Source organism: Podarcis pityusensis (assembly GCF_964106645.2).
Source record: "Podarcis pityusensis genome assembly, chromosome: 3".
NCBI lineage: Eukaryota > Metazoa > Chordata > Lepidosauria > Squamata > Lacertidae > Podarcis > Podarcis pityusensis.
This window is the reverse complement of record NC_138026.1, coordinates 24,409,643-24,435,182: the sequence shown is the minus strand read 5'-3', so window position 1 is coordinate 24,435,182 and position 25,540 is coordinate 24,409,643. Positions and strand designations below refer to the sequence as shown.

The 25,540-nt window shown below is 44.8% G+C and overlaps 1 protein-coding gene and 1 long non-coding RNA gene across 2 annotated transcripts in view; one reads left to right on the top strand and one right to left on the bottom strand.

The window, feature by feature from the left end:
* Positions 1 to 25,540, bottom strand: part of LOC308473745 — a 396,145-nt gene that overhangs the window by 349,749 nt on the left and 20,856 nt on the right. The window lies entirely within an intron of this gene.
* On the top strand, positions 7,132 to 24,436 carry FAM110C (family with sequence similarity 110 member C). The gene is made up of 2 exons (XM_080999297.1): positions 7,132 to 8,573; positions 19,794 to 24,436. Exon 1 carries the CDS (start codon positions 7,464 to 7,466, stop codon positions 8,547 to 8,549), a length of 1,086 nt encoding a protein of 361 aa, XP_080855423.1. The 5' UTR covers positions 7,132 to 7,463; the 3' UTR covers positions 8,550 to 8,573; positions 19,794 to 24,436.

The window sequence follows — 25,540 nt, the reverse complement described above, 5'->3', positions numbered from 1 at the left end:
TACTACAAGAGAATGGCAGCCATTTTGGTTGCTGTGATCTCAGCAACTCTGGTTCTCCAAAGTAAAGCGCAACAACTTTGGCACTCCCAAAATTTCCCATCCCAAAAAAGTGGGAGTTCCTGCGCCTCTTTTTCTATAAAAAGCACTGCTCACGCAGCACCTCAAAACACATGTTTTCAGGCGCCATGACTTTAAAAAGCTCTTTTTTGGGGGGGGGCTGCAGCATGAAAGCACACAACATCACAGCAACAAAATGGCTGCTGTGCTCTCATGATAAAAAATGGGAAGATGGAGTAAAGGAAGATGACACCCCAGATTTTGGCTTCCTCGTGTTGCGAGGGTATGCAGACATTTCATCTTCACCACATAAACAAGAGTGATTGCTCAGGAGTGATGGCTAGTGAGTGCTTGCACACTCACATATCAGGAAGAAGCATGTCAGAAGCGCAGTGTTTACCGAGGCTACTATGATTGATTTTATTGATTGGCAGTTTTCAAGCCTTCCACTAAACTACCATATTCTTCACTTATGCAATCACCATGCAGGGCAAATAAGAGAATCACAGAACTGTAGAGTCGGAAGGGACTTCAAGTGTCATCTAGTCCAATCTCAGCTAGATCATACATGACAGATGACCATCCAACCTCTGCTTATAAACCCCCAAGGAAAGAGAGACTACTACCTCTGGTGGGAGTCTGCTCCACTGTCAAACAACAGAATCGTAGGATCATGGAGACAGACCCCTCAGCTCTGAAGTCAATGCATTTTAACAGTGCAGTCCTATGCATGTTTACTCAGAGGTAAGTCCCGCTACATTTGATGGGGCTGGCTTATTCCCCAGTAAATGTTGTTTTGGATTGCAGCCTGTATATCATTTTAAACCTGTAATATTTACATCGGGGTAATGAGGAAAAACACTTGTGCGGATGAAAGGCCTAAGACAGCTCCTTGTAATGTAACCCGTTCGGAAAGTCATTCATTCACTCTAGATTTGGAATGCTTTGGTCTTTGAGGTGACTTTGCTCCTGCTTGGCAAGTCTGGGCAAATGTCAAGTGAGTCACAGAAGGCTCAGCAAATGCCAGCATAACTGAAAATCAGAGGAGAAAAGAGGTTTTGGTGTCGGCACCTTAGGGGGAAATAGGCTTAATGATCTACTGTGAAATCACTGAACCTTGCAAGAACTTAGCGAACAGAATCGGCACTTCTGGAGCTCATACGGCTTAGCAGCAGCTGTCCATAAAGCTCAGACCTGGCCTTACAGGACTCAAGAATCCATGCTTCACAAGATTGTTGTCAAAAGTGTACTCTTCCTTCATCCCTCATATCAGATAACTTAAGAGCAGCTATGCTTGTTACAAGGATGTTGCTGAATAAAACATTCTCGTGTTGAGTTGTTTATTATTATTATTATTATTATTATTATTATTATTATTATTAATTGAGTTCATATACTTTCCTATACCCGGAGGTCTCAGGGCGATTCACAGAAAAGATCACAACAATTACACCCCTCCGGAAAAGAGCTACATTTTAAAAGGGTATATAGGATGTCAAACAGATCAACCAAAGGCCTGGTTAAAAAGGAACGCTTTTGCCTGGCACCTAAAGGTGTGTAATGAAGGCGCCAGGTGAACTTCCTTGCGAAGAGCATTCCACAGACGGGGAGGCACTGCAGAGAAGGCCTGTTCTCATGTTGCCACCCTCCTCACCTCTCGAGGAGAAGGCACACAAAGGAGGGCCTCAGAAGATGATCTCAGGGTCCAGGTAGGTTCATATGGAAAGAGGTGGTCCTTGAGGTATTTTGTCTCACACAAGGCATACTCCACTGGCTGCCACAAGTTGTGCTGGGGCAACACCATTCGTTGTGGTGAAGGGCTCCCCCCTCCAAATAATGGGGATTATTGATTATTTATCCTCCTCCACCTCCTCTCTACCTATTTTATCCTCACTACAATCTGGTGAGGTAGATTCGGTTCAAAGAGTGTGTCAAGGTGGCACATGAGCTGCTGGGGTTCATCTCTAGGTAAACCACCTCCAAGAGGAAGATGGTGAGAAGGGAAGAAAAGGAAAGGCCTTCTTTCCTGCCTTGCTATTTGCATGTCGAGGTCCCCAAGCCACCCCATATAAATTCACACTTCACACCATAATTTTTGTTTAAGGTTTTCGGCATAATTTTGGCCACAAGTTTATTAAAATACAAACAATGTGAGTGGTTGTTTAGGCATTGGTTACGACTATCTGTCCCCACCCAGGGACAGAACTGACATTCGCATGCCTGCAAAGTCAGTAAGGGAAAACATTTTATGGGGAGTAGATGGAGCTGGATACCAGACCCTCACCTCTCCCCAAATGCTCCCAGGGGCTCTTGCGTGGCCCTATCCCCTTTGACAGGGGTGCGGACAAAAGCATGGTGAGTCCCTGGATTTCTTTAACGGAATGCCCTTGCAGCAACAGCATTGGAGGGGCAGGCACAGCCAATCCATACCCCTCCACCAACCAATTTTTTCTAAAACCAATGCCTAACCGCAACCTTACAAGTTGTGACGATTTGCTACGCAGTAGGCAAAAACCAAATGGCACCAGCCAATCAGCCAAATGGACAAAATTCCTACCAGACCCCTGCCCCAAAAGCAGACGACCCCATGACAGGCATAGCAAGGTCAAACGCAACAAACACCCTAAAATTAGGGAGGGTGGATGGGTGGGTGATCCGATGCGCACAGCGAAAAGAGGAAGCTCAACGCTGCGCACAGGGAATATATTTAACCCAGGCTGTCACTCAAAATTCGCAACATCAAACTCTCCTCAGCAACCCGAGGAGTCCAATCACATTTTGGGCCAACCAACCAACTTGCCCAGCAACAGGGGGTGTCTGGTTAACCCCACTGCAACCTGTGCTCTCCATGAAGGAGAACACGCTTTCTACCACACAACTGGTTAACTAAGGCAGACAGGAGAGTGTAAGGCTAGAGGGTGGGGAGGGAACAGGATCTAATTTAACATAAAGACTTTTTGAACTGGTCTGCAGAACTCAGCCCCGCATCTGATACACAAGGAGGATGAAATGTCTTAAAAGACCTGCCCGTCAAATGCAGCACGGCAGTTTAGTCACGATGCTGTGCCGGGCTATTTTTGTTCCTAGCTGCCCGTGGGCAATCGCTTTCAGTAATCAGGCATCCTTATAGATCCGTTGTCTGTGAAAGAGAGAGAGCGGGGTTAGATAATATCGCAGTAGGCTGGACAGGATATAACAAGCAAAGGGGGAAGAATCCATTGCCTGCAAAGAGCAGCAAGAGAGGGACTGGAAAGATAAGAATCAAAGGGAAGCTAACAGCGCATGAAATTTCCAAGGGTTGGGTTTTAAAAAAATAAATAAATGAACAAATAAGATTTTATTGAATACAAAATGTACAGGACAAACACAAATATCTTTTTTAAGTTGCCTTATACAGTTCAGACTGTTTGTCTATTCCAGGATTGTCACCACACTGCACATTTAAAGCACATGGCTTTTCTAAAGGAATCCTGGGAGATATTGGTTTGTTAAGGGTCCTGAGAATTATAGTTCTGTGAGGGGAAAACTGCAATCCCCACTGCCCACCTGTCAAAATTGCCTGAGAGGCAGATCCTGATAAGGATCTGGCTCGGGAAGCCATAAAGGTCCCCCACCCCCCACCCACGTCCTCGTCCATCAAAAGGGGGGAAAGTCCATTTCCAAAGATGCCAGGAAAGTCACCAGGAGGCCTGTACACCTCTTCCCTCTGCTCTTCCTGCTCTACCACCCTGAGCCAGGTGAACAGCTCCTGCTCTTTTAAATGACTATACAGTGGTACCTCTGGATGTGAACAGGATCCGTTTCGGAGCCCCGTTCGCATCCAGAAGTGAACACAACCCGTGTCTGCGCATGCGCGGGTCGCGATTCACCGCTTCCACGCATGCGCAAGACGTCATTTTGAGCACATGCGCGAGCGGTGAAACCCGGAAGTAACGCGCTCCGTTACTTCCGGGTCGCTGCGGAGCGCAACCCAAAAGTATTCATCCCGAAGCTACTTCAACTCGAGGTATGACTGTACCAGTTCCCCCTTGTTAGTGCAAAATAAATTGCACCAATTCTCCCCTTGTTACAATTAGTATAAAATAGATAGCTCGGTCGGTAGAGCATGAGACTCTTAATCTCAAGGTCGTGGGTTCGAGCAAAAGATTCCTGCATTGCAGGGGGTTGGACTAGATGACCCTTAGGGTCCCTTCCAACTCTTAAATTATATGATTCCATTATTCCCTGTCCATGGAATTAACCGCCTGAACATGGACATGGTGCTATCTCTCTTCCAAACCTGGTTTTCAGTGTGTCCTTTGCCTTAATCATCATTCTCCCTTGTAGTCAACCATATGATAGGGTTGCCATATTTTGACGCAAAAGTTGTTGACTTAAAGAGCATCCAATGTACATTTTATGCAAATGACTCCGTCTCACAGACCCAGCACCCTTAACAAACTATAGTTCCCAGTATTATTTAGGGGAAGTCACGGGCTTTAAATGTACGGTGCAGTGACGATGCTAGGAGAGACAGACGTGTGTTGCATGTATTATATGGATCTGCTCTTCCTTTCAACTCACTGTCAGGCTTTCTTCAGCAGATTCTCAGTCCTACCACCTGCGAGCTTTTCACAGATAGCATCTCCAGGCCTCCCTCTCAGTCCCAACATCATTTCTCTCTCAGCCTTCCTTTTTCTGAAATGAGGTCATAAGCACTCACCTATCCCAAACCCTTTGAAGTCAATGGTAGGCCTTTCCTTGATCAAGACTGGCGTTAAGAAAGAGCAGAGGCCACCTTGGCTGGTTCACAAGCGTGTGATTAGGCAGAAGTTCACTGACAGAGGAATTCTGGAGACAAGCAAAGAGCAAACTGTTAACATTGCTCAGATTGGCAGCTCGGCCCTCCCCACGCAGTTAGCAACTGGTGCCTCTTTCTCAATCAAGGAAATGAAAATTGTATGCCAAGCCTTACAGTTTAACTGTTTGACCAGGGATTATATGCAGACAGCTCCAAGCCTGTCTGGGTTGCACTTTGGGTGAACTTTGATAATCCTTTGCCGATTCTTTCCCCTCCCTCTCTAGTCGATGCTTCACAATGGGGGGGGGGGGGGAGGAAAAAGCAGCTCAGTTGGATTGCTTTGCGTATCAACTGACACAACTTAGAGCGGCCTCTTCTTATCCTTTTGTCGGTGGTCTGAACATCTCTCCAGTGACATCAGCTGTTTGCAAAAGCAGAAATATCCTAACAGATTCCTGATGCAGAAATGACCTCATAAGGACGGTGTGTGTATGTGTGTGTGTTTGAATGGAACTCAGACCATAAGTTTTATGAACATCACACTCTCTCCAGCAAGAAACACTGGGCTCTTGTCCGGAACGTTTGCATGCACTGTAAGAACTGATCGCATGTGTGATTCTGCTCCGTGCAAAGTAAACCTAATGAACCTTGAATGCTGGGATTTAAGCTCATTTGTTTCTTACAGCTTTGGAATTGATATAATTATAGTGAAGAGCTGAGCCATTTTACCCTTGTTATCCACAACATTACTTAATCTCGAGAGTTAATTCAATTAGGAGAAGCTTGTTATCACGTGCAGGTTGAAGCCCCTCAGTGCAGAAGAAGGTCCAAGAAGTGGGCTAGCAGAAACAGGGCATCCTGTCTACATTCAGAGCTTGCCTTGTGTAAACGTGGAGAATATCTGTCATGAAGCATCTGATCTACTGAAAACACCTGGGACTGGGGTTGGTGTGGCGGAAAATTGTGTCTGAACAGGATGTCACAGCCAAGATGGAGGTAATGAGCAGAAGAACTTAAGTTGCAACCAGTCATGCTGGGAAGACTGGAACAAAGTAATAAATAGAAAATACATATTTCATTTGAAAACTGAACAGAGGTGGGAAGCCTGTTATCTGAAGGGCCACAATCCCTCATAGTGTGGGGAGGACTTTCCAGGGACTGCATGGCAGCGGTGGGTGTGGTATCTGCTTCTAAAGAAGTGTTTCCCATACTTGGGTCTCCGACTGTTTTTGGACTACAATTCCCATCATCCCTGACCACTGGTCCTGCTAGCTAGGGATGATGGGAGTTGTAGTCCAAAAGCAGCTAGAGACCCAAGTTTGGCTAACACTGATCTAAGGCCTGCTACAACAAAACAACAACATGGAGGCTGCACTTACCCAATATGTTTTTTTCTTGACTTCTTACAGATCTTGGCCATATTGGACTAAAGTCAAATGATAGGTGGCCCATTGACAGTATTTGACCAGTCAGTTTCCAAATGTCACAACTGTTTCTTCCAGTCAAATGCCTTAATAATAACTTGCGTAAGGATGAGTCCCTAAGCACCTGACATATATTAATGAACCAAGCTTGACAGCACCTCTGACTTCAAGGTAGGAAATCTCCAGATAACAATCGCTTTACATATCCCCAGGGCAAGCCACAGCAGCTGTTGAGCTGCCTGATGGCTTTTTAAAGCAAAGAATGAAGGGTATTCATTGGGTGAAGGAAGGACTGCAATTCAATGATAGAGCAAATGATGTGCTTGCGAAAGGTCGCTGGGTTTTAAACTCTGGTTTAAAAAGAAAATGCACCCTTGGCTTCTTCTATCTCACTTTCCCTAATGGTTCTCTGATATTTCTAGCAGCTTTGAGTCAATGACTTATGAGCTCCTTGTTATGTGTGTGTCTGTTGTTGCCCCAGAAGATATTTAAAAGGCTGGTTCTGGAGCTGCTGCAGGAAATTTCCAAAATAACAAAACGGGTAATAGAAGCAATCCCATGCCCTTTTTAAACCCAGTTCCTCTCTAGGAGGAGTCAGCAGCGCATTTGCAAAGTTTCTCTCCCAGGCACCTCTGTCCCTCAGCCTTTTGCTGCAGGAGGACTCCTCCGGTATTTTCATTCACAGAGAGAGACTTCCCTGGCTGCTGTAGGAGGAGGCAGCTGAAAGCATATGCTAAACAAACACTTTCATTAGGGCTTGTCCTTGCTAGAGGCAAATGGAGTGTTGATGGTCTGAGCCACTCCTCTAACGTCAATGAGCCATCTCCTTCTCTGGGTGATGTCAGAGAGGCCTCGGCGCTCAGACAGGATTGGCTGTGTCTGGCTCGCAGGGGTTGGCTCAGCCGAAAGGTGAATGTGCAAGGAAGCAGCTGTGTGGAGGTGCGTGCAGTCAGAGTGTCTGCAGCAAGCGCAGACAGTTGGGCTGTTTCTAAGGCAGAGAGGAGTTTTCTTCTTTCAAAGATAGATAATAGTAATAAAAACAGAGCAAGCTAGCAGCAGGGGCTGGCTGTTTTGGGGAAGGATCCCTGAATTTGTTATCCATGAAGGCTTGGGACTTAAGGGAGGAGACAGGGATTGTGAAATCGGCTGTTCTTTTTCCTGAACTGTGAGTGAGCTCGTGGGACACCTGAGAGCTGCCTGCTATGCCAACAGAAATCTCTCACGCGGTGAGAATGCATGCCATCTCTGGCTTCCATTCCTCGCTGACAGTGCGACTGCTCAACAAGGGCCCGGAATACCTTCGCAAGCAGATGGAGGCGGGCAACCCAGGCCGGAAAAGCGCTGTGGAAAGACTGGCAGCAGACAAGGCCAAGTATGTCAAAAGCCAGCAGGTAATCAACACTAAGCAGGAGCCGGTCACCGCACTCAGCTCAGCTTCCGAGAGCAGCAGCAGCGAGAGCACCTCTGTGGAGAGCAAGAAAGTCAACAATCACCTGCCTGAAGAGAAGCATGCCACATCCAACGTGAACAACGCCATGGATCCCAGCCCCCTTCCGCTTGAGCGTGGTGACCTTCCGATCGTGAGGCGCAGCAGTGCCAAGAGGCAGATCAGGCCGGACTCTTTGGTGATCTATCGCCAGAAATGTGAGTTTGTGAGAGGTCAAAGCCACGAGAGCGCTCGTGGGAGTCTGGTCCGAAGACTGTTCCCGAGTCCTTTCAAGGAAAAACCGTCGCCTTCTGAGGCAGCCAAGGCCATTCTGAAGGAAGATATCGCTGACCCTGAAACAGAAGGGTCCATTTTGGTCAAAGGCACAAGCCAAAACTCTGATCTGGCAGGACACAATGCGCCCCCAAACACAGGCCCAGCAGCCATCCTCACCAGCAGATGTGAAAACGCCTCAAATTTGACGGTAGCCCCTCATGAGATCAAGGAGGTGAGGCGGAAAGGTCTGCACCGGTCCCAGTCGGACATTAGTTCTCGGTATTCGAAATCTTTCTCCGAGTTTGACACGTTCTTCAAGTACTGTGGCCTGGACACTGAGGTAATAGAGGACCTTGGCCAAGAGAACTTTTCGGTGGCTTCTGACAACTTCTCCTTCCGTATCCGCAGCATCAGTGTGGCAACGTCGGAAAGCGATTTCACGAGGCACAGCGGCGACGATGGGCTCCTGGAAGAAGAGCTCACAGAACAGGTCCCTACTGGCACGTCAGTAATTGAACGCAATGCTCGGATAATCAAATGGCTGTACACATGTAAGAAAGCCAAGGAGGCTAAGACCATGCTATAGTACCTCCGAAAACATCATAGTCAGGTAAGGGTAATGGGTATGCAAAAACTAACAATGCCCATCTTATATTATCTTACGTATCTTTGGCTGTACTGGAGTGTTTCTTTACACAGTGACCTCCTCCCTTCACCTCTTGCATGGGGGGAACCATACTAAGGGGCATAAAGAACGGAGGACCTAATCTACAAAGACAGGGAGGAAAGATATAGATGATGTGCCGACTGGGCACAATGGCTGCATTTGGAGTTTCAAATTCTATGCAGATCAGTGTCGTCAGTATGTACACCTGATCTGCTTTTCAGAAATGTTGTTGTTGTTTTTCTCTTCTTCGCATGACATAGAATCATAGGGCTTTTAAGCTGACTTTTTAAAAGTCTGAGGATCAAATCCTCAGAAGGAAGTCAAAAGTCACATCTGCAGTCTGCTGCCTGGCAAATGGCTTGTTTACCAAAGTTCCTGCTATGTTAACAGAAAATCTAGAAATTCACCCAGGACTTAATTATATCTAATCAAGATAAACAAACTGGACCCCTTGCTGTTTAGGAGCTGTCCATTTTGGTCCCCTGCCTCATTTCCCTGTCTGGGCTCCCTCTGCACATGCAAGCAAACCATGCCAAATTAATTTTTGGCCAGTCTCCCTTCCCCTTCTTCATTTCACCTGGTTTGTTGAGTGACATGACTCCTCTCATATCCCCGTAATAGCTTGTATCACCTGTCCTGGCACCCCCATTCTCTGATGTGCTGAGAAGTGGAATTTGTCTTGCTGCTTGATTTCATTTAAATCATTTTGCTCAAAGTGATAGCAGCTTGGAAATATGGCTGCAGCTGCATAGAAAGGAAATTTTGAGCATTAGGCTTGCAATCCTCCGTACTACAATTTTATCCCGCTAAACCTGGTGGGACTCACTTCCCACTAAACATGGATGGGATGGTGACGTTCACTTGTGAGTCTAGCCATGCTTTCTTGCAAGTAGGTTCCTTTGCAAACAATGTGCTTACGGCGAGGGTATACTCACGGGAGAGATTAAAATAAAAACCCCTTTAACATGCAAAAGCCCTGTAGTTGTGGAAAGTTCCACACAGACTTGGGCCTTGCTTGTGCTGATTTTACAGAAGGCTGGATCGCACTAGACCTTTTCTTCTCTGTCTGTGCAACTGTGATCTATCCTTGTGGGAAAACATTTGTATGCACAGCTAATGACAGTGATTCCAGTAATCCCAGTGGCAAGTAAAATGCAGAATACTGTACAGAGAATACAGAAATTGTTGCCATCTCTATCTGTGTGTTGCACCACTGTTTCCATATGTGATTTTGGATGTGCTACTGGGACACTGAGCGTGAATACTGACCCTGTGTCTAGCAAGTGCTATATCAAGACAGGATGTCCCTGACTTATGACAGGCTGCTATGGCTCCATGTCCTTCCATAACAAGGGGCAAAGTCCAGTATCCAGGTAAGTATACTACAAGTCCTGCTGGAATGAACAGAGATTAAGCACTCAGTGGTATCAGATTACACCCCTTTGCTCCAGTTCATCCATTCTAGGGTGTTCGCAGGGGCACCACTGCACAGGAGGAGCTTTGCAAGGACTAGCAACTGCTTTGCTCTCTTCTAAGCAGGAATGTGCTGGGAGCAAGCAGCGCTTCCTGTTTCCAGAAACAGCTGGCTGTGCAGAGTGCTCTTTGGTGTCCCACGTGACAACCACAAAACGACGTCCTTCCTTATCCGGAGCAAGGTTTCAAGTTAAACAAACAAACACTGGAAACCCGTTTGATAAATAAACCGGCCAGGTGTTCTTGTACATAGGTATGTCTGCAAGCATCCTAAGGCTGGGACACAGCAGCCTTGAGTATGCTGGAATAGTCAATTGCTAAACAAAGCCACCACCGTCTGTCCAGAAGCCAACCATAATCTGCAAACACTTCATTGGTGCCTGTTGTGCACAGCTGGCAGAATGCTTGCATGTTGTTGTTTTTAGGGACTGGGTGCCCTTCCTCTTGCACTTTTCCAGATTTAATGAGGCCCACGTGTCTGTGTTATGTTGCGGTCATTGTATGGAGGAATTCCCAGCTGAAGAATTTGCAATGTTTTGGGTTGTTTTTTTAAAACTTATTTTTCAGTTGCTAAAAATACATATAACAAACAATCCCCATATACTTGGCTTTCAAGACATAGGTTGCATGCACCCCACACATTTGTAGCACATTTAAAGGACATTAAGAATCCTAGAAACTGTACTTTATCCCTCACAGAGCTACAGTTCCCAACAGCATTCACAAACTCGTTCTCAGGATTCTTTGGGGGAAGTAATGTGCTTAAAGCACCCTCAACAAATTACAGTTCCCAAATTATGTTTCTGGAGACAGTCACATGCATCAAATATGTTTTTAAAACTATAGTGTGTGCACAGCCACAGAGAGATACATAGGGGCAGCTCATATGGACCTGGGCAGGGAAGGTATACAGTTGAAGTCTCCTTTTTCTATCATACCCACTGCACCTACACCTTGCAAATTACAGGGTTTCTCTACTTGTAGCATCTGGATTAAAAAGGTGCATTTAAAAGAACCACAGTCAAGCACAGAACCACGATTAAGTGTAGCGTCAATTGTTTAATTACAGCCTGATTCTCACAAAACAGAGTTCAGCACGTTTAGAAAAGCGCTGACCAGCCAGCACGTAGCAGCTCCCATTCAAATTAAGAACGTCCCAAGGGCCCAGTCCTTATCTGTCGGCATTCCCTTCCTTCCTTCCTTCCTTCCTTCCTTCCTTCCTTCCTTCCTTCCTTCCTGTCTTCTACTATCGCAGACAGCTTTTGCTGACGTTAATTTTCAAAATGTGCAATCTGCAATTGAAATGCGTGGATTTAATCCCCCTGAGGTAATTTGAATGGAAAGCAGTTGAGATCCATTCGGTCTTGAGGATCCAAATGCTAAGGAATTCCCCTGATCAGCAGAGGGGAAACTGAGTCTCTCTCCATATTCTTTCTCAACGCAGTCAGTTAAGGTTATGGCCATGACTGCACACTAGGATGTGACTCTTGATCAGGGCTGGATTTAGGTTTGATGAGGCCCTAAACTACTGAAGGTAATGGGGCCCTATATATGCCCAGCTGTCCTTTGTCAACAACAAATTGTCACTGTTTTTTGTGTTGAATATGTGCTATATGATAATTTATGGACCTAATAGGTATCTAAAGCACATAACAAAATATGTATTTTATCAAAGTAATTGTTGAACTGAAATACAATCAAGAAGAAATATATTAATAGTGAAATACAATCAAGAAGAAGAATATGGGGGGGGGGCAAGAGAGTGGGGCCCTAAGCTATAGCTTGTTTAGCTTATACATAAATCCAGCACTGCTACTGATGTTCCAACGCAGAGGATTCCCACGGTGTTAATTTTGCCTAGGGTGGGGTTCAAAGCAGAAAACACTTGATAGCTTCTGTACAGAATGCTAAACAGTCAAACATTTTCTTTAAGGTAGCAGAACCGAAATGCCCGAGGTCAGATTCCCATTATGGTTTTATTTTAAGCATAGCAAAAACAACAAATCTCTTTATCTCCATTCCTGGGGAAAATGAATAACTGTAATAATAGCTTTTTCTCTCATAAATCTAATACAAGTTTTTACGAGAGGCGGGGAAGCCTCACCACAAATACCTCACATGTTTATCCTAATCATTTCTGCATGCAGCTGAAGATTTCTCCATGATTAACTAAGGTCGAGCATTTATTTAAAAACACACCACCTGGCTAGCTCCACCCCCCTCCTGCATCTATACTGATGCAGTGCCGGACCACTACCAGGTGCAAAATAGATGTGATTTACTATGAATTAATTTTTCTCCTACAAAATTATGTTAAGTAATTTGTCCCTCCACTGTCAGAGGCAATATACCAGTGACCCAGAATCACAAGTGGGGAGAACGTGCTTGCTCTCCAATCCTGCCTGTGAGTTTTCCATAGGCTGCTAGATGTGCCTTTGACCTGACCCAGAAGGGGATTCTCCCTATGCTCTTATGAAAGCCCTTCTTCATGTCAATAAGCAGAAGGTTCTATAATTAAATACTGGTCTTGTCTGTGTTGCAGAAAATATCATGGTCCAGTCCTGATCCTTAGCATTGCTGCCCAAAAGTAAGTCCCACTGAATTTAGTTGGACTTAACTTGCAAGTGAGACAGATAAAGATGCCTAAGGAGGGTAGATAGAACAGATACCTTGAGAATTTGGGTTGGCCCAGCCATGCATCAGGGAGAAGCAGCTTAATTCAAGTATCAATGAAGGCAGGAATCAGTGTGTGAATGATGGAGTAAGAGTTGTTTAAAATAAACAGAGGATATGGGTTCTACTTCAGATGGCAAAATGTCTTCCACTGGTACTGTAGATCCCTGTGGGGCAAGCAAGCAGGATGGGATTGGCTATTCACCTGAGAATGCTACAGTACATAACAGAGTCTATGCTTCTTAAATTCCCCTTAGTCTAGAACATATGACCATCCTGCTTCTGTCCTGGTATTCTCTTTTTTTTTTTTAATAATATTTATTAAGAGTTTAAAAGTTACAAAAAAAGGAAAAAAAGTTAAACAAAGCAAAGAAGCAAAAAGAAACAACAGACAAAAAACAACACAATACAATGCAAGACAAATAAAACAAAACAAAGACCATTTTAAACAATTTCAATGTCATATCTTTCATTCGCTTATTTCCACGACTTCCTCACACCTCCCTTTTTGTATTCCACATCAATTAATTATTTCAGCAATTCCTTTCCATCTTCCTCTGTTTTCTATCCTATAATTATCTTAACACATTCTAACCTTATTTTATTCCCTTTAATGCTCAATTAATCTATTTATACTTAATTCCTTATAACATTTCTGCTAAAGCCATATAACTTCATTCCCACTTTGTTCTAACATTCATTAATTTTGCAATATTTCTATAAATAGTCTTTAAACTTCCAGTCTTCTTCCACCAGCTCTTCTCCCTGGTCTCGGATTCTGCCGATTCTCTCAGCCAGCAAAAAGCAGATGATTCACAACAAAATTTAGAGGTCTGGCAGGGCAAGTCCACCTCCTTCTTTAGCATCCGTTAATATCTTAAATTTTACTCGAGGCTTCCTGCCCTGCCATACAGATCTAGAGACATCCCTCTGCCACCTCCTGAAACAATCCCTCCCATCCAAAACTTGCAATGTTTGAAACAAAAGCAACGTCCCCGACCTCACCGCAACCCTCGTCCCCAGCACAGCAACTCAGCCCAACAATAGCAACTTCCAATTTAGCCCTATTTCCAAATCCCCCTTGTCTTCAAGCCAACGTCCTTCACAGTTGTCCTTGAATAAATTCACATTTCTGGCGGACATACTAACCCCCCAATACCTCTCTTTCTCAACCAATGTTAGTCCTATCTCCTCCTGAAGCTCTATCAAGGTTTCCTTTTCCTCGGGTAGGGCTCTGATCCTCAATTTCATCTGTTTCTCTTTAAGTTCAGTCATATCAGGTGTCAGCTCGTATTCATCAAATCGTCCTTGTATGGATGGGACGCTCTCTCTCTCCAGTTGAATTACTTTAACTTCAGCAGCGAGGGTTTTCTCCTTAACTTCATCCGCAGTTTGCCGTATCAGGATAGATTCCTGTATCAATTTCTGGGTGGTTTCTGTATTGATATTCACCTTTTCTCCCAGGTTATTTAAACTTTCTACCATTAAATCATTTTTAATATTTGCAGCATCCACTTTCATATTTATCACATCCATTTTCTTGTGAAGCTGTTCCAGCGAATCATTTATTTTCACTAGTACAATCACTAAGGCCTCTTCTGGCGACATTCCATCTTTCGCATCTGCCATAACACTCAATAGATTCAAGGTCAACTCACAGTCTCACGGTTTTTATCTTACAACTGGAAATTTCCCAGCCCAGATCTTATGTAGCCGCCAGTTTCAAGAACTTCCACTAGAGGGAAACAGTTTCTATTTGTATTGATAAATAATATCCTCTTAAAGCACGGTTCAAACGACCCCAAACTAATTTCAATTTTCAGTTACTTTCACTGCTGGAAACAGTAAAAACAATGTATCTTCTCTTATGCTAACTGTCAACACGATCCAAGCACTGTCAATAAACGTCTCACCAAAACGTCGGACCTTCTAGCAGCCCGTTCCCAGGGTCCGAGCAGCGGTGTTTTACCTCTCTTGGTCTCTTCCGCAGGCAAACTCAGTTGACAACTTCCCTCCCCCGTCTTCTCCTAACTCCAAGGGGGGGATTATATTCTTTGCTTATGGAAATTTTGTCTTTTACTAAAGGCTTTCCAAGACTTCAGCTTGCAGCCTCCATTGCTTCAGTCTGTTTACAAAAGGGGAAGGCGGACTTCCTGTATTGAACCTTCCCCGTTTCGATGCCAAATTAGACTTTTTTTTTTAAAAAAAATCCAATTTTCCCAATAAGCTCTACTCACGGGTAGTTACTTTAGAGTCAAATTGTCCACAGGAAAAAGTCAGCGCTCTCCGACAACAGCTATGCGGCTTCGCTCCGTGGAAGAAGCAGATGATTCGAAGCACCGCGCCGCTCACCCCACGCCGCTCCGGATCCCCGAAACTGGGTTTCCCCGCGAGTGGGGGAGGCGCAAAGGGTGCCCGCCGAATCCCACGCTCACAGGCTTCTCCCGCCTGTGATTTTTAACGGGTCTCTGCATTCGCCGTGGAGGCCAGACCCAGATTTCCCCGGAGCTGATTCCTCCCGATCAGAGGAATCCAGCCATTGCCGGAGGCGCCTCCCCGGAAGTCCTGTCCTGGTATTCTCTATAGTTCCTTGTTATTTGGTACATGACGGCTGTTCTGGTATCATCCATTTAAACTGCTGGTACTTGCTACTTCAGAAATTTGGGACACCAGTTTGCATAAAATACGTGCATACTAATATATAACTATAGATGCAAATTTAGGCAGGATTTCAGAGGGTGGGGGTGGAGGGAAAACCAAACTCTGGCTCTTGTTGTCATGGCTTACTCAGAGCCATGAGCCACCAACAGGATTTTCAGGATCCAGTACAATGTATGTAGATTGGGGCCTCCATCCCACCCGCAATCTGTTGGCAAGAATTGCTGCTTATGTGCATATTAAGACATATAACTCGACCTCTCTCTCTCTCTCTCTCTCTCTCTCTCTCACACACACACACACACACACACACACACAAACACCCCTATTTCATACCCTTAGAAGTCACCTGTCGCTCATCAATACCATCCACTTGTGGCATCCAGAAATCACAGATAAAAAACAATTTGTGCCACAACTGGGAAGCAGCCAACTGTGCAGGGCAGACTCTTCAAAATATTTAATCAGGCATCATATGCGCCACATCATCAAGGCACTGAGCCTGTAGAAGACTTTTGAGAAAACATGTTCCCATCTCTAAAATGGGTGGACAATCCAAAAACTTGCTTTTTTTGTTTAAAAAAAAGGCTAAGAGATTATAACACAAACAGCCTTCTCCCTTACTGCATCTGAAATGGTGGGGACAAACTCCAGGGCAATGCTGTTATCCCAATGTCCCACTTGTAAACTTCCAAGAGACATTAATTTTATTAGCATTTTTATATCCTGCCCACTCCTCAAAGTGTTCAGGGCAGTGTTTGTGCTTTCCCCCACTTTACCCATTTTATTCGCCTCACAAGGATCCTCTGAGGTGGACTGACCAGGTTTGTGGTCACCCAATGAGCTTCAACACCCACTGTAATGGGCACCACTAATTACTAATTTGCAAGCACTTATAAAGGCCCTGAAGGGGGATCATAGTAAAGACCATCTGAGAGCCAGGACGTACAATGTTGAAATAAGGCTCTCTGTTGGACATTCTTGGCAACTAATTGCACATTTTGTGCTCGCATAAATGTGGTAAAATGTACGGTCATGTGCCTGCAAGAGGCTTGTTTTTCTGTGATACTCGCTAACACAGACAAGCTTTCATTAAACTAAAAGCATTCAACTGTTGCATTTTAAGAGCACGCAGGCAACACACACGCTGCCTTTTAGACCAGGTAATCTCTGTGAATCTAAACTACAAAATGCCCAGATATAATTCATCACCACGTTATTGACACAATTGATTAGTCAGAGGATGAGCCGTTTGAGAGTCGTACACCTGCGGCTCTGTAATCCAGGCCTAGTTTTGCAAGGCTGGGAACTTCCTGCCATGAAACAACACATCCTTGACTTCCTGCAAATATTGGCCCTTGTCCAGAGAGCAAACAGAGATGCCTGTACCTGTTAGCAGTTTTATCAGGCCTTGCACTTCTAAAGAAAGGCAGCTAGCAGACAGGATCGTAACTGTGGAACAGAGTTCATATTTTTTTAAAACACCCTGGGGCGGAAGGATACCCTGCTTACAATCTAGATGGCAAAGCCTGCACGTTGAGTTTGTCCTTGTGCCTTCATGTCCAGTAATGTCTGTGGAACTGCTTAAGGCTTGTAGAGTTAAGCACCCATGGCTCTTTGCAAACTTTGTGCTGGATGTGCACTGTAATTAGTTTGCTAAGATTTCCAGCAGCCCAACTGGTAGGAGCCATATAATTTATTTTTTTTAATTAACAGATCAAAGCCCTAAAATGAGGTGATTGCTTTTAAGTGCTCTGATAAACCAAGCTCACCTTTGTATAGAGAATGAGGAGAGCACCACCCTCTGAAGCACAGGCAAAATGCACAGTGGGTGGCAGAGAGGAAAAAGCCATAGGTCAGTGGCAGAGCTGGTAGTCTACCTGCAGGAGCTTCTAGGTTCGATACCAGATATCCTCAGATAGGGCTGGGAATGGCCCCTGACTGAAATCCTGGAGAATTTTAGCTTTCAACCAGAGTTGGAACTGGCTTGCAATACAGCTAATGCCAGTCCCTAGTTACTGTTATCCACAGTTAGCGCTGTTCCACGAATGCTAAGGTAAAACAGCAAAGGACCCCTGGACGGTTAAGTCCAGTCAAAGATGACTATGGGGTTGCAGTGCTCATCTCGCTTTCAGGCCAAGGGAGCCGGCGTTTGTCCACAGACAGCTTTCTGGGTCATGTGGCCAGCATGACTAAACCGTTTCTGGCACAACAGAACACCATGACGGAAAACAGAGCAGCACACGGAAATGTTGTTTACCTTCCCACTGCAGCAGTACCTATTTATCTACTTGCACTGGTGTGCTTTTGAACCGCTAGGTTGGCAGGAGCTGGGACAGAGCAACGGGAGCTCACCCCGTCACACAGATTCGAACCGCCAACCTTCTGATCGACAAGCCCAAATGGCTCAGTGGTTTAGACCACAGCGCCACACGCTCCCCAAGTTCCTCCACTCCATGGCGACCACACTATCAGTAATGCTGCCAAAGGAAGAGAGGGAGTGAGTTGCTGTCTGCTACCAATCTTTTAACCACGTTTAAGATCTCTCTAACATGATGTCTGCACAAACAGTCTTTGAAGCTGCCCTGTACAAAAATACAACCAGTGTTTTTTTCTTTCCCTGGGGGTACTCAAGAGTACGCAGTTCCGGCACCTTTTTTTTTTCTAGAAGAAAGGCAGTAGTTAAAAGTTTGGCACTTGCACATAATTTCACCAGGTGGTGAGGAGAATTTTACTGTCCTGCTTCCCATGATTTCTGATTCAGTTCCTGATATATGAAAAATAGTTTCCACTTGAAAAATACAACTCACAGCTTACCATGTAAATATATCCGCATCACAGTAAAATACCACTGAGTCAAGTAGTTATCCAGTAAATCTCGCTGGATTTGCCACCTTTTCCCCTCTACACAGCCTGTTAAATTCTTGCCCATTCTCTTAACTGCCCAGGAGTCTTGCCAGGCAGGAATAGGAAGAATGATTTTCACAACAAAATCAGAATCGTTCCAGTAACCTGAGAAACACAGCACATATTGGCATGAGTTTAACGTTAACGATAAAACATTCAGGTCTTCGAGCAAAGTGCTGGTGATTTAAACCAAGGGAGGTTGCCTTGCTGCACCTGCTGAGAATGCAACCCATAATTGCTGAAAATCCAGGCACATCCCACCCACGCGGATGCTAAGCCTCTATTTGCAAGAGAACAAATAGCTAGCAGTTAGGGGAGCTTTTCTATCAGGGCCTATAAGGCTGAGTTCTGGCTGACAGCAATTATCCCCAGACGATTGCTAGGAAGTGCCTACAGAGTTTTACTTGGTTCCCGCTGCTTTGTCAGAGCTGTGCTTAACCGGGCTTTGCCGCGTTTGTCGTCTAAACGTTTACTTTAAAAAAATAAAGATAAAACTGAGGGCTAACGCAGGGGCAAAAGGAGGCAAAGCAAATGGGCCCCTCTTCAGCTTTGGGGGCAGGAGAGTTTTGTAGGCTGTGAAGCTCAGTGGCCAAGAGTCAGGAAGTGTTGACTGGTGAGCTGCTTACATGGCCACCAACAAATGTCACCGTCCCTCAGCGGACAAAGAAAAGAGAGGAGCAATTGAACAGGGCGTGCATGTAGTTACTCGACTGTATGCTAAGGTGCCCCAAGAGAACTGCTTTTGCACAAAGCTCTGAGCTTTTAATGGGTCAGGAGCTTAAGCCATGAATCTTTTATATCCCCAGCTTAATTTTTCATGGGGTTCTAGTATGACTTGTAAAACACGGCATGAATAAATAAAGCAGACCTGTGTGCAGTGCAGGAAATCTAATTTAGCTCAAGGAGTTGCTAGTTAAGGAGCCATTTCTATCATTTAAGCCTTTAGGTATGTGCCGTCGTTTTTAAAGGAGGCATGTTTTGTTACAACAGGCAGTGCGATCCAGTGAAATAATGCAGGAGTGGGGAGTCTAGAGCCCGAGGAGCCAAATGCGGCCATCCAGGCCTCTATCTGGCCCTTGGCACACCACTCGCCAGCCTCGCTTCATGCCCTCAAGCAGTTTTTTGCCTTCAGTATCAGTGGCAGTATGTGCCTGAATAACAATTGCTTGGCATTACCGGTACAAGTGAGGAGACTGTTGTTGCACTCAGAACCTATGTGTGGGTTTTTCCATAGGCATCTGGTTGGCCGTTGTGAGGTAAGAATGCTAGACAAGAGAAGCTCTTGGTCTGATCCAGCAGAGATCTTTTTATATAGTAAACCACCAATGCAGTCAAGCTTTAAAATACTACTCCAGTACTCATTATACAGCTGGATTAAAAAAATGTATTAGCTCAATGGCAGCGTGAAGTGTTTCATAGTATTTCAATAACACTTTCCCCTTCTTTTCTTAGAATGAAGGAATTCCCCTGAGATGGAGGCTGGGAACATGGACATGTAGCAAAATGGTGGAATACGGACTTGTGGCAACCATTTCTATCATGGTACCTCACCTGCACAAATGAGTCCCATGAGATGACTGAACCACAAATTGAAATGGGAATCAATACCAGCACCTGGAAAAGAAGGAACAGCCATAGCTAAAAGGTGAAGAATCAGAAGTCATTGCCCCATAATACCAACATACTGAAGGGGAACAGAGATGCTGGCCTGCACACGGAATTTATCTGACGCTCAATCTTCCAGCGAATCAGAAACCGAGAGTTGGTAACCTCTGAGTGTCTTTTCACAGAAGGCAATGTCCTAGATTAGTATCACTTCTGTAATAGCAAATTGCATGTGCGCTGTTAGGTGTGAGGAACATAATGCCATGCGTGCCCTGTGTTCATGCTGTGGGAAACAGCACTGAGCGGTGGTTTCCCAACGAATAAACACATCATGTGCACATCTGGCAGAATAGGCATATGTGCAGCTGCCCAACGTTCACATTGATTTTCTGCATGGGAATGACCTTTGGCGTTAAGTTTCCCTGAAGTTGGGATTCTGGTGACAAAACCTCCACCTTCATTTGTAACAGGAAACTGCTTTCCTAAACAATGTCTCTCAAGTGTATATGCTTTATCCATTCTTTCTTCACATGAGGGATCTCCCACATACTGCTTGTTTTTCATGCAACACCTGGAATCCAGTGTTCATAGGTGTGTATGTGTGTGTTTTTAAGAGTTTTCTCCAGGAAAACTTAATCTGGGTACCAGAAAAATGCAGTGGACAGGGTTGCATTAGAAGTTGCCTTACACTGAATCAAACCACTGGTCCCCTTAGCTCAACAGCTTCTCGAAGTTTCAGGCAGGAACCATTCCCAACTCTGCCTAGAGATAATGTGGATTGAAGGAGATCTTCTGCATAGAAAGCTTGTGCTTTCCCTACTGTCCCTACAAGCCAGGTTCTCTCTTTTCCCAGCCTCTGTTTTAACTGTGGTTTCCTCATGTCCCCTGTCCCAAAGGCTGAGAGAAAATCCCCAAAGGGATGTAGCCAGACAAGCAAATCAACAGCTCCACCACCACTACCCTTCCTTGTGTGTATGGTAGCACTTTCCACTTGTGTACAGTATCAATCCATATTACGGTATGTTACCAAACAGTACATGGAACTGTGCTCCTTGGTAGGGAATGACATTGCTTTTTTATTTTTTTTAAAAAAACTTGGCTAGACTGCAAGGTAAAATGGATGATCTAGACAGGCCTGGAGGCACATCACTGTCTAAGGTGCTTGCCACGTCTGTGAGAAGATCACTTTTGAGTGGTTTTCCAAACAGGGTTTGCTCCTTTGCCACTTGGGAATGGCTGTCGTTTCTGCAATAACAAGCAGGTGCAAACATGCCTTCCCCTTTTACCGTATTTTCCTGTCTATAATACACCCCCGTGTATAAGATGTCCCATATTTTGGGGGACTCAGATTTAAGAAAATGGGGGGGAGATGTATCCGTGTATAAGACACCCCCAAATTTTTGACATTATTTTTTAGGGGTGGAAACCTAGTCTTATACACAGAAAAATATGGTATTTCACTCATATTCTCTCTCTCTCTCTCTCTCTCTCTCTCTCTCTCTCACACACACACACACACACACACACAGAGGGACACTCATAACAAGAATCTGCAAGTGGAATCTGGGAGTGGAAGGAAGACTGATATTATGTATAACAGATATTCTTAAAGAAAGAAAAAAGAGGGATGCTTAGTAACCAATCGCTGCAGTCACAATTGCTGGATTAATTCACCTGCTGATGTGCCATAAAGTTTCAGGTTAGCTTTATTAACAAAGAAAGGGGGAAATGTTTGAACATTCCTCAGATTGTGCCCATCAGTCATTCCACGGCTGGCATGGTCAAACTGGAAGTACAGAGAGCAGTTCCTGTTATGCGATCAATATACATTGTTATGCCTGGATAACACTGACCCATAATTCTACCATTTTAGTAAAAGGGTGCGGCTGCAATCCTCTACTCGAGTACTTGAGAGCAAGTACTCTTCTTTCTCAGTGTACTTAGCCTGAGAAAGTAGGAGTGGGCTTGCCATTGGCCTTGGGTTTCTAATTCTTGTCAGCGAGGTACACTATTGAGGCCACTTAGGAATAGGGTTCTGAGATCCAACCATCATTTTATTTTGAAACTGGGGTGGCAAACCTATAGTCCTCCATATGTTGCTGGACTCCAAACTCCCAGCAGCCCCAACCTGCACGGCCAATGGTCACAGGTGGTCACGATGGGAGCTGTAGTTCTACAGCCCTGATTTAGATGCCAAAATATCACTGACGCCCAAATATCTCAGCTGCATAAAATATGATGGTGTCCCTTGTTCCCAAGAGGTCCTAAATGGTGATGGCTATATGCCACCTCCAGGATCAGGGGTAACAAGGAACTAGTTGCTAGGGGGAACAACAGAAGGAGAGGGCTATTGCTTTCAGGTCATTCTCTGGGGCTTCCCAGAGAGGTATTTGGTTGTCCACTCTGGGGAACAGATGTGCAAGGTAGGCCTTTGGTCTGACCCTATAGGGCTCGTCCTCTGTTTAAAAATGAATTGTTATTGGGGTTGTTTTAAAATATTCCAGCACCTGTGCTTCTGCATGCTTCAGTCACTTTTCTTTAGTCAGAGATTCCCTTGTGAATTCTTCACCTAAGGAAGAAACACCAGATTGGCGAGATTCAATGAAGTTGTCTCACGCACGGAACACAGTTCCCTAGCTCAGCTGAACTGTCCTGCCCCCTCCTCCATGACGTAGCCCCTAAATCTGCTCTGGAAGGTTGAGGGGAAACCCAAAAACAAGTTTAGTGGGTGCGTCGGGAGAGGAAAAGAGGGGGAGTCCAGTTGCAGAATCAAGCTTCATCTGCATACACATTCCCAAATTAGCTCAATGCTGAATTCCACCCAATATTGCTCCCAACAATGAGGGAGCCCAGCATCACATGTCCCTGTGACATCACACGCACGGTGTGCAATTCATTGGGAGGAGGCTGAGCCCAGAGCGCAGGACCATGCCGCTTCAATAGCCGGTGGCTCCTCCTCTCTTGCGCTCAGGAGAAGCTGGCCACTGATGCTTTGCTGTGCTTGTCTCCATGCTCGGCCTCCTCCGCCCCCTCAACATTGGGGGGGGAGACTCAGCCCGCTGCCAACAAATATTGAGGGGGGCGAGGACAACCTGCCCCTAGGAGTTGGTGCCTATGATTCCACCCTGCATTCTCTCGTTGTTGTTGTTGTTGTTTAGTCATTTAGTCATGTCCGACTCTTGGTGACCCCATGGACCAGAGCGCGCCAGGCACTCCTGTCTTCCACTGCCTCCCGTAGTTTGGTCAAACTCATGTTGGTAGCTTCGAGAACACTGTCCAACCATCTCGTCCTCTGTCGTCCCCTTCTCCTTGTGCCCTCAATCTTTCTCAACATCAGGGTCTTTTCCAGGGAGTCTTCTCTTCTCATGAGGTGGCCAAAATATTGGAGACTCAGCTTCAGGATCTGTCCTTCCAGTGAGCACTCAGGGCTGATTTCCTTAAGAATGGATAGGTATGATCTTGCAGTCCATGGGACTCTCAAGAGTCTCCTCCAGCACCATAATTCAAAAGCATCAATTCTCTTACATCCATGTTAATATGTGGTGCTTGGTATAATGGAGGGTAGGGCCCTTGTTGAAAGCTGAAAAACTTAGTCACATGTTGTTGTTGTTGTTGTTGTTGTCGTCGTCATCATCTTTGTTTTGTTCTGGTTTTTATAGCACTAGTTCTTGGGCAAGTACTGCAAGAAATGGAGTAAAGTGAAATTTCTTTTGCTTCTCTACTTGAGTCCATCAAGCAAATAAGCTCTTCCAAATGCTTGCCATATTGCACCAAAGAAAAGCTAACCTTGTTACAGACAGTGAAATAAGCACCTAGTGAGCAATTTTGTGTGTCTTTTGTCATTAGTCCTTGAAAATGCAGGCACTTCAGAGAGAAGGGTCATCAGAGGCACTGGGCAAGGGGGTTTCTTTTAATGATTCACCCCATTGCCTCAAGTATTTGATCTGATCTTAATGCAGAAGTTCCTATCTGGTCCACATACATTTCAGCGGAGGGAACTGCTCTGCACATAAATTACTTTATGTACACAGATCCTCTCCTGCCATTGAAATGATTGGGAATCTTGTTAAATAGGAAGTCTGTATGTGTAAATATATCTGCATGGGGGCAAGGATGAAATGTATCTTGCTGTAATTTATTCCAGTGCTGGGAAACTAAGCTAGCACTTTAATTTCTAATTTAAAAATGTATGTAAGTAATAGTATGTATCTAAGGAAAATGTACTTGTGAGTCACTAGGTAGAGATATTCTGACTTCAATATCTGAAGTCTCCTACCCCCCCTTAGATGTTCTGATAATATCATATGTCTCATTGGGCTGTTTTGTTTGTTGTGGTTGTATATAATGTATATAATGAATTTGGAAAATACGCATTTCTTTCAAATCTCCTCAGTGCTTAGGGGAAACCTAAAAGGTGTGTGTTGTTGTTTTACTTTTTGCTTAGTGCCTAAACGGCTTTCTGAAACAAATATATTTTTCCATTATAAAAAGTTGCATCATCACTTCATTGACATCAGGGTTGGTTCCTGACCCACACAAAAGGCTGCTAACATAGCAAGAGGTCATTAAACAAGGATAAAAGCTATACTGTTAAGGCTGCTAATCCACAAATGTAATCCACTTCACAGTGTGCTGTGCAATTCTTTATTTATGTGACAAGCTAATGATGGAGCAGGCTTCCTTCCTCTTTAAACTCTATGAGAATATGGGCAGCTTTATACAGTATGTTTTTTTCTGCATACATGCATGGGAGACGTTCTTTGTGTACATGTAAAAATGTAAGACAATTTGACAAAATCCATGTATAGAGAACACAGAGATCATCCAGGCATATTCACCAGGCAGATGTAATTGATCACAGCTTCCTACGAAGCTCATACTCCATGATAAACTCCATTTAATTCCTTAAACCACATTGCACAGCCATTCGCCAAAATGGTTTGTAGAATGAATGTATGGGGCAGAACCATAGGTCTGTGGGGCACGTGCCTGGCATGCACAAGGTCTCAATTCAACACCTGTTATCTCCAGGTAGGTATGGAATGACTCCTATCTGAAGCTTGGAGAACTGCAGCCTATCAACATAGACAATACAGTGGTACTTCAGGTTACATACGCTTCAGGTTACAGACTCCGCTAACCCAGAAATAGTTCCTCGGGTTAAGAACTTTGCTTCAGGATGAGAACAGAAATCGTGCATGGCGGCGCGGGAGGCCCCATTAGCTAAAGTGGTGCTTCAGGTTAAGAATAGTTTCAGGTTAAGAACGGACCTCTGGAACAAATTAAGTACTTAACCCGAGGTACCCCTGTACAGACAGACCAATGACCTAATGCTATATAATGCCGCTTCCTATGTCCCTAGCCTTCTCCCAACTAGGTGCATTGAACAGACTTGGTATTTTTAACAGATCATAAGTGCATGCAGTGCTTTTTTTCAGCCAGGGCGTACCAGAGCGCAGTTCCGGCACCTCTCAGGTGGGTGCTATTGCGGGCTGGTGCTCCCCGTGCCTGATTCTTGCCTTTACATACCCAAAACGAACATTTCAAGTCAAAATGGAAGCTGGTCAGCATGTGTGAGTCTACACTTGTCTTCA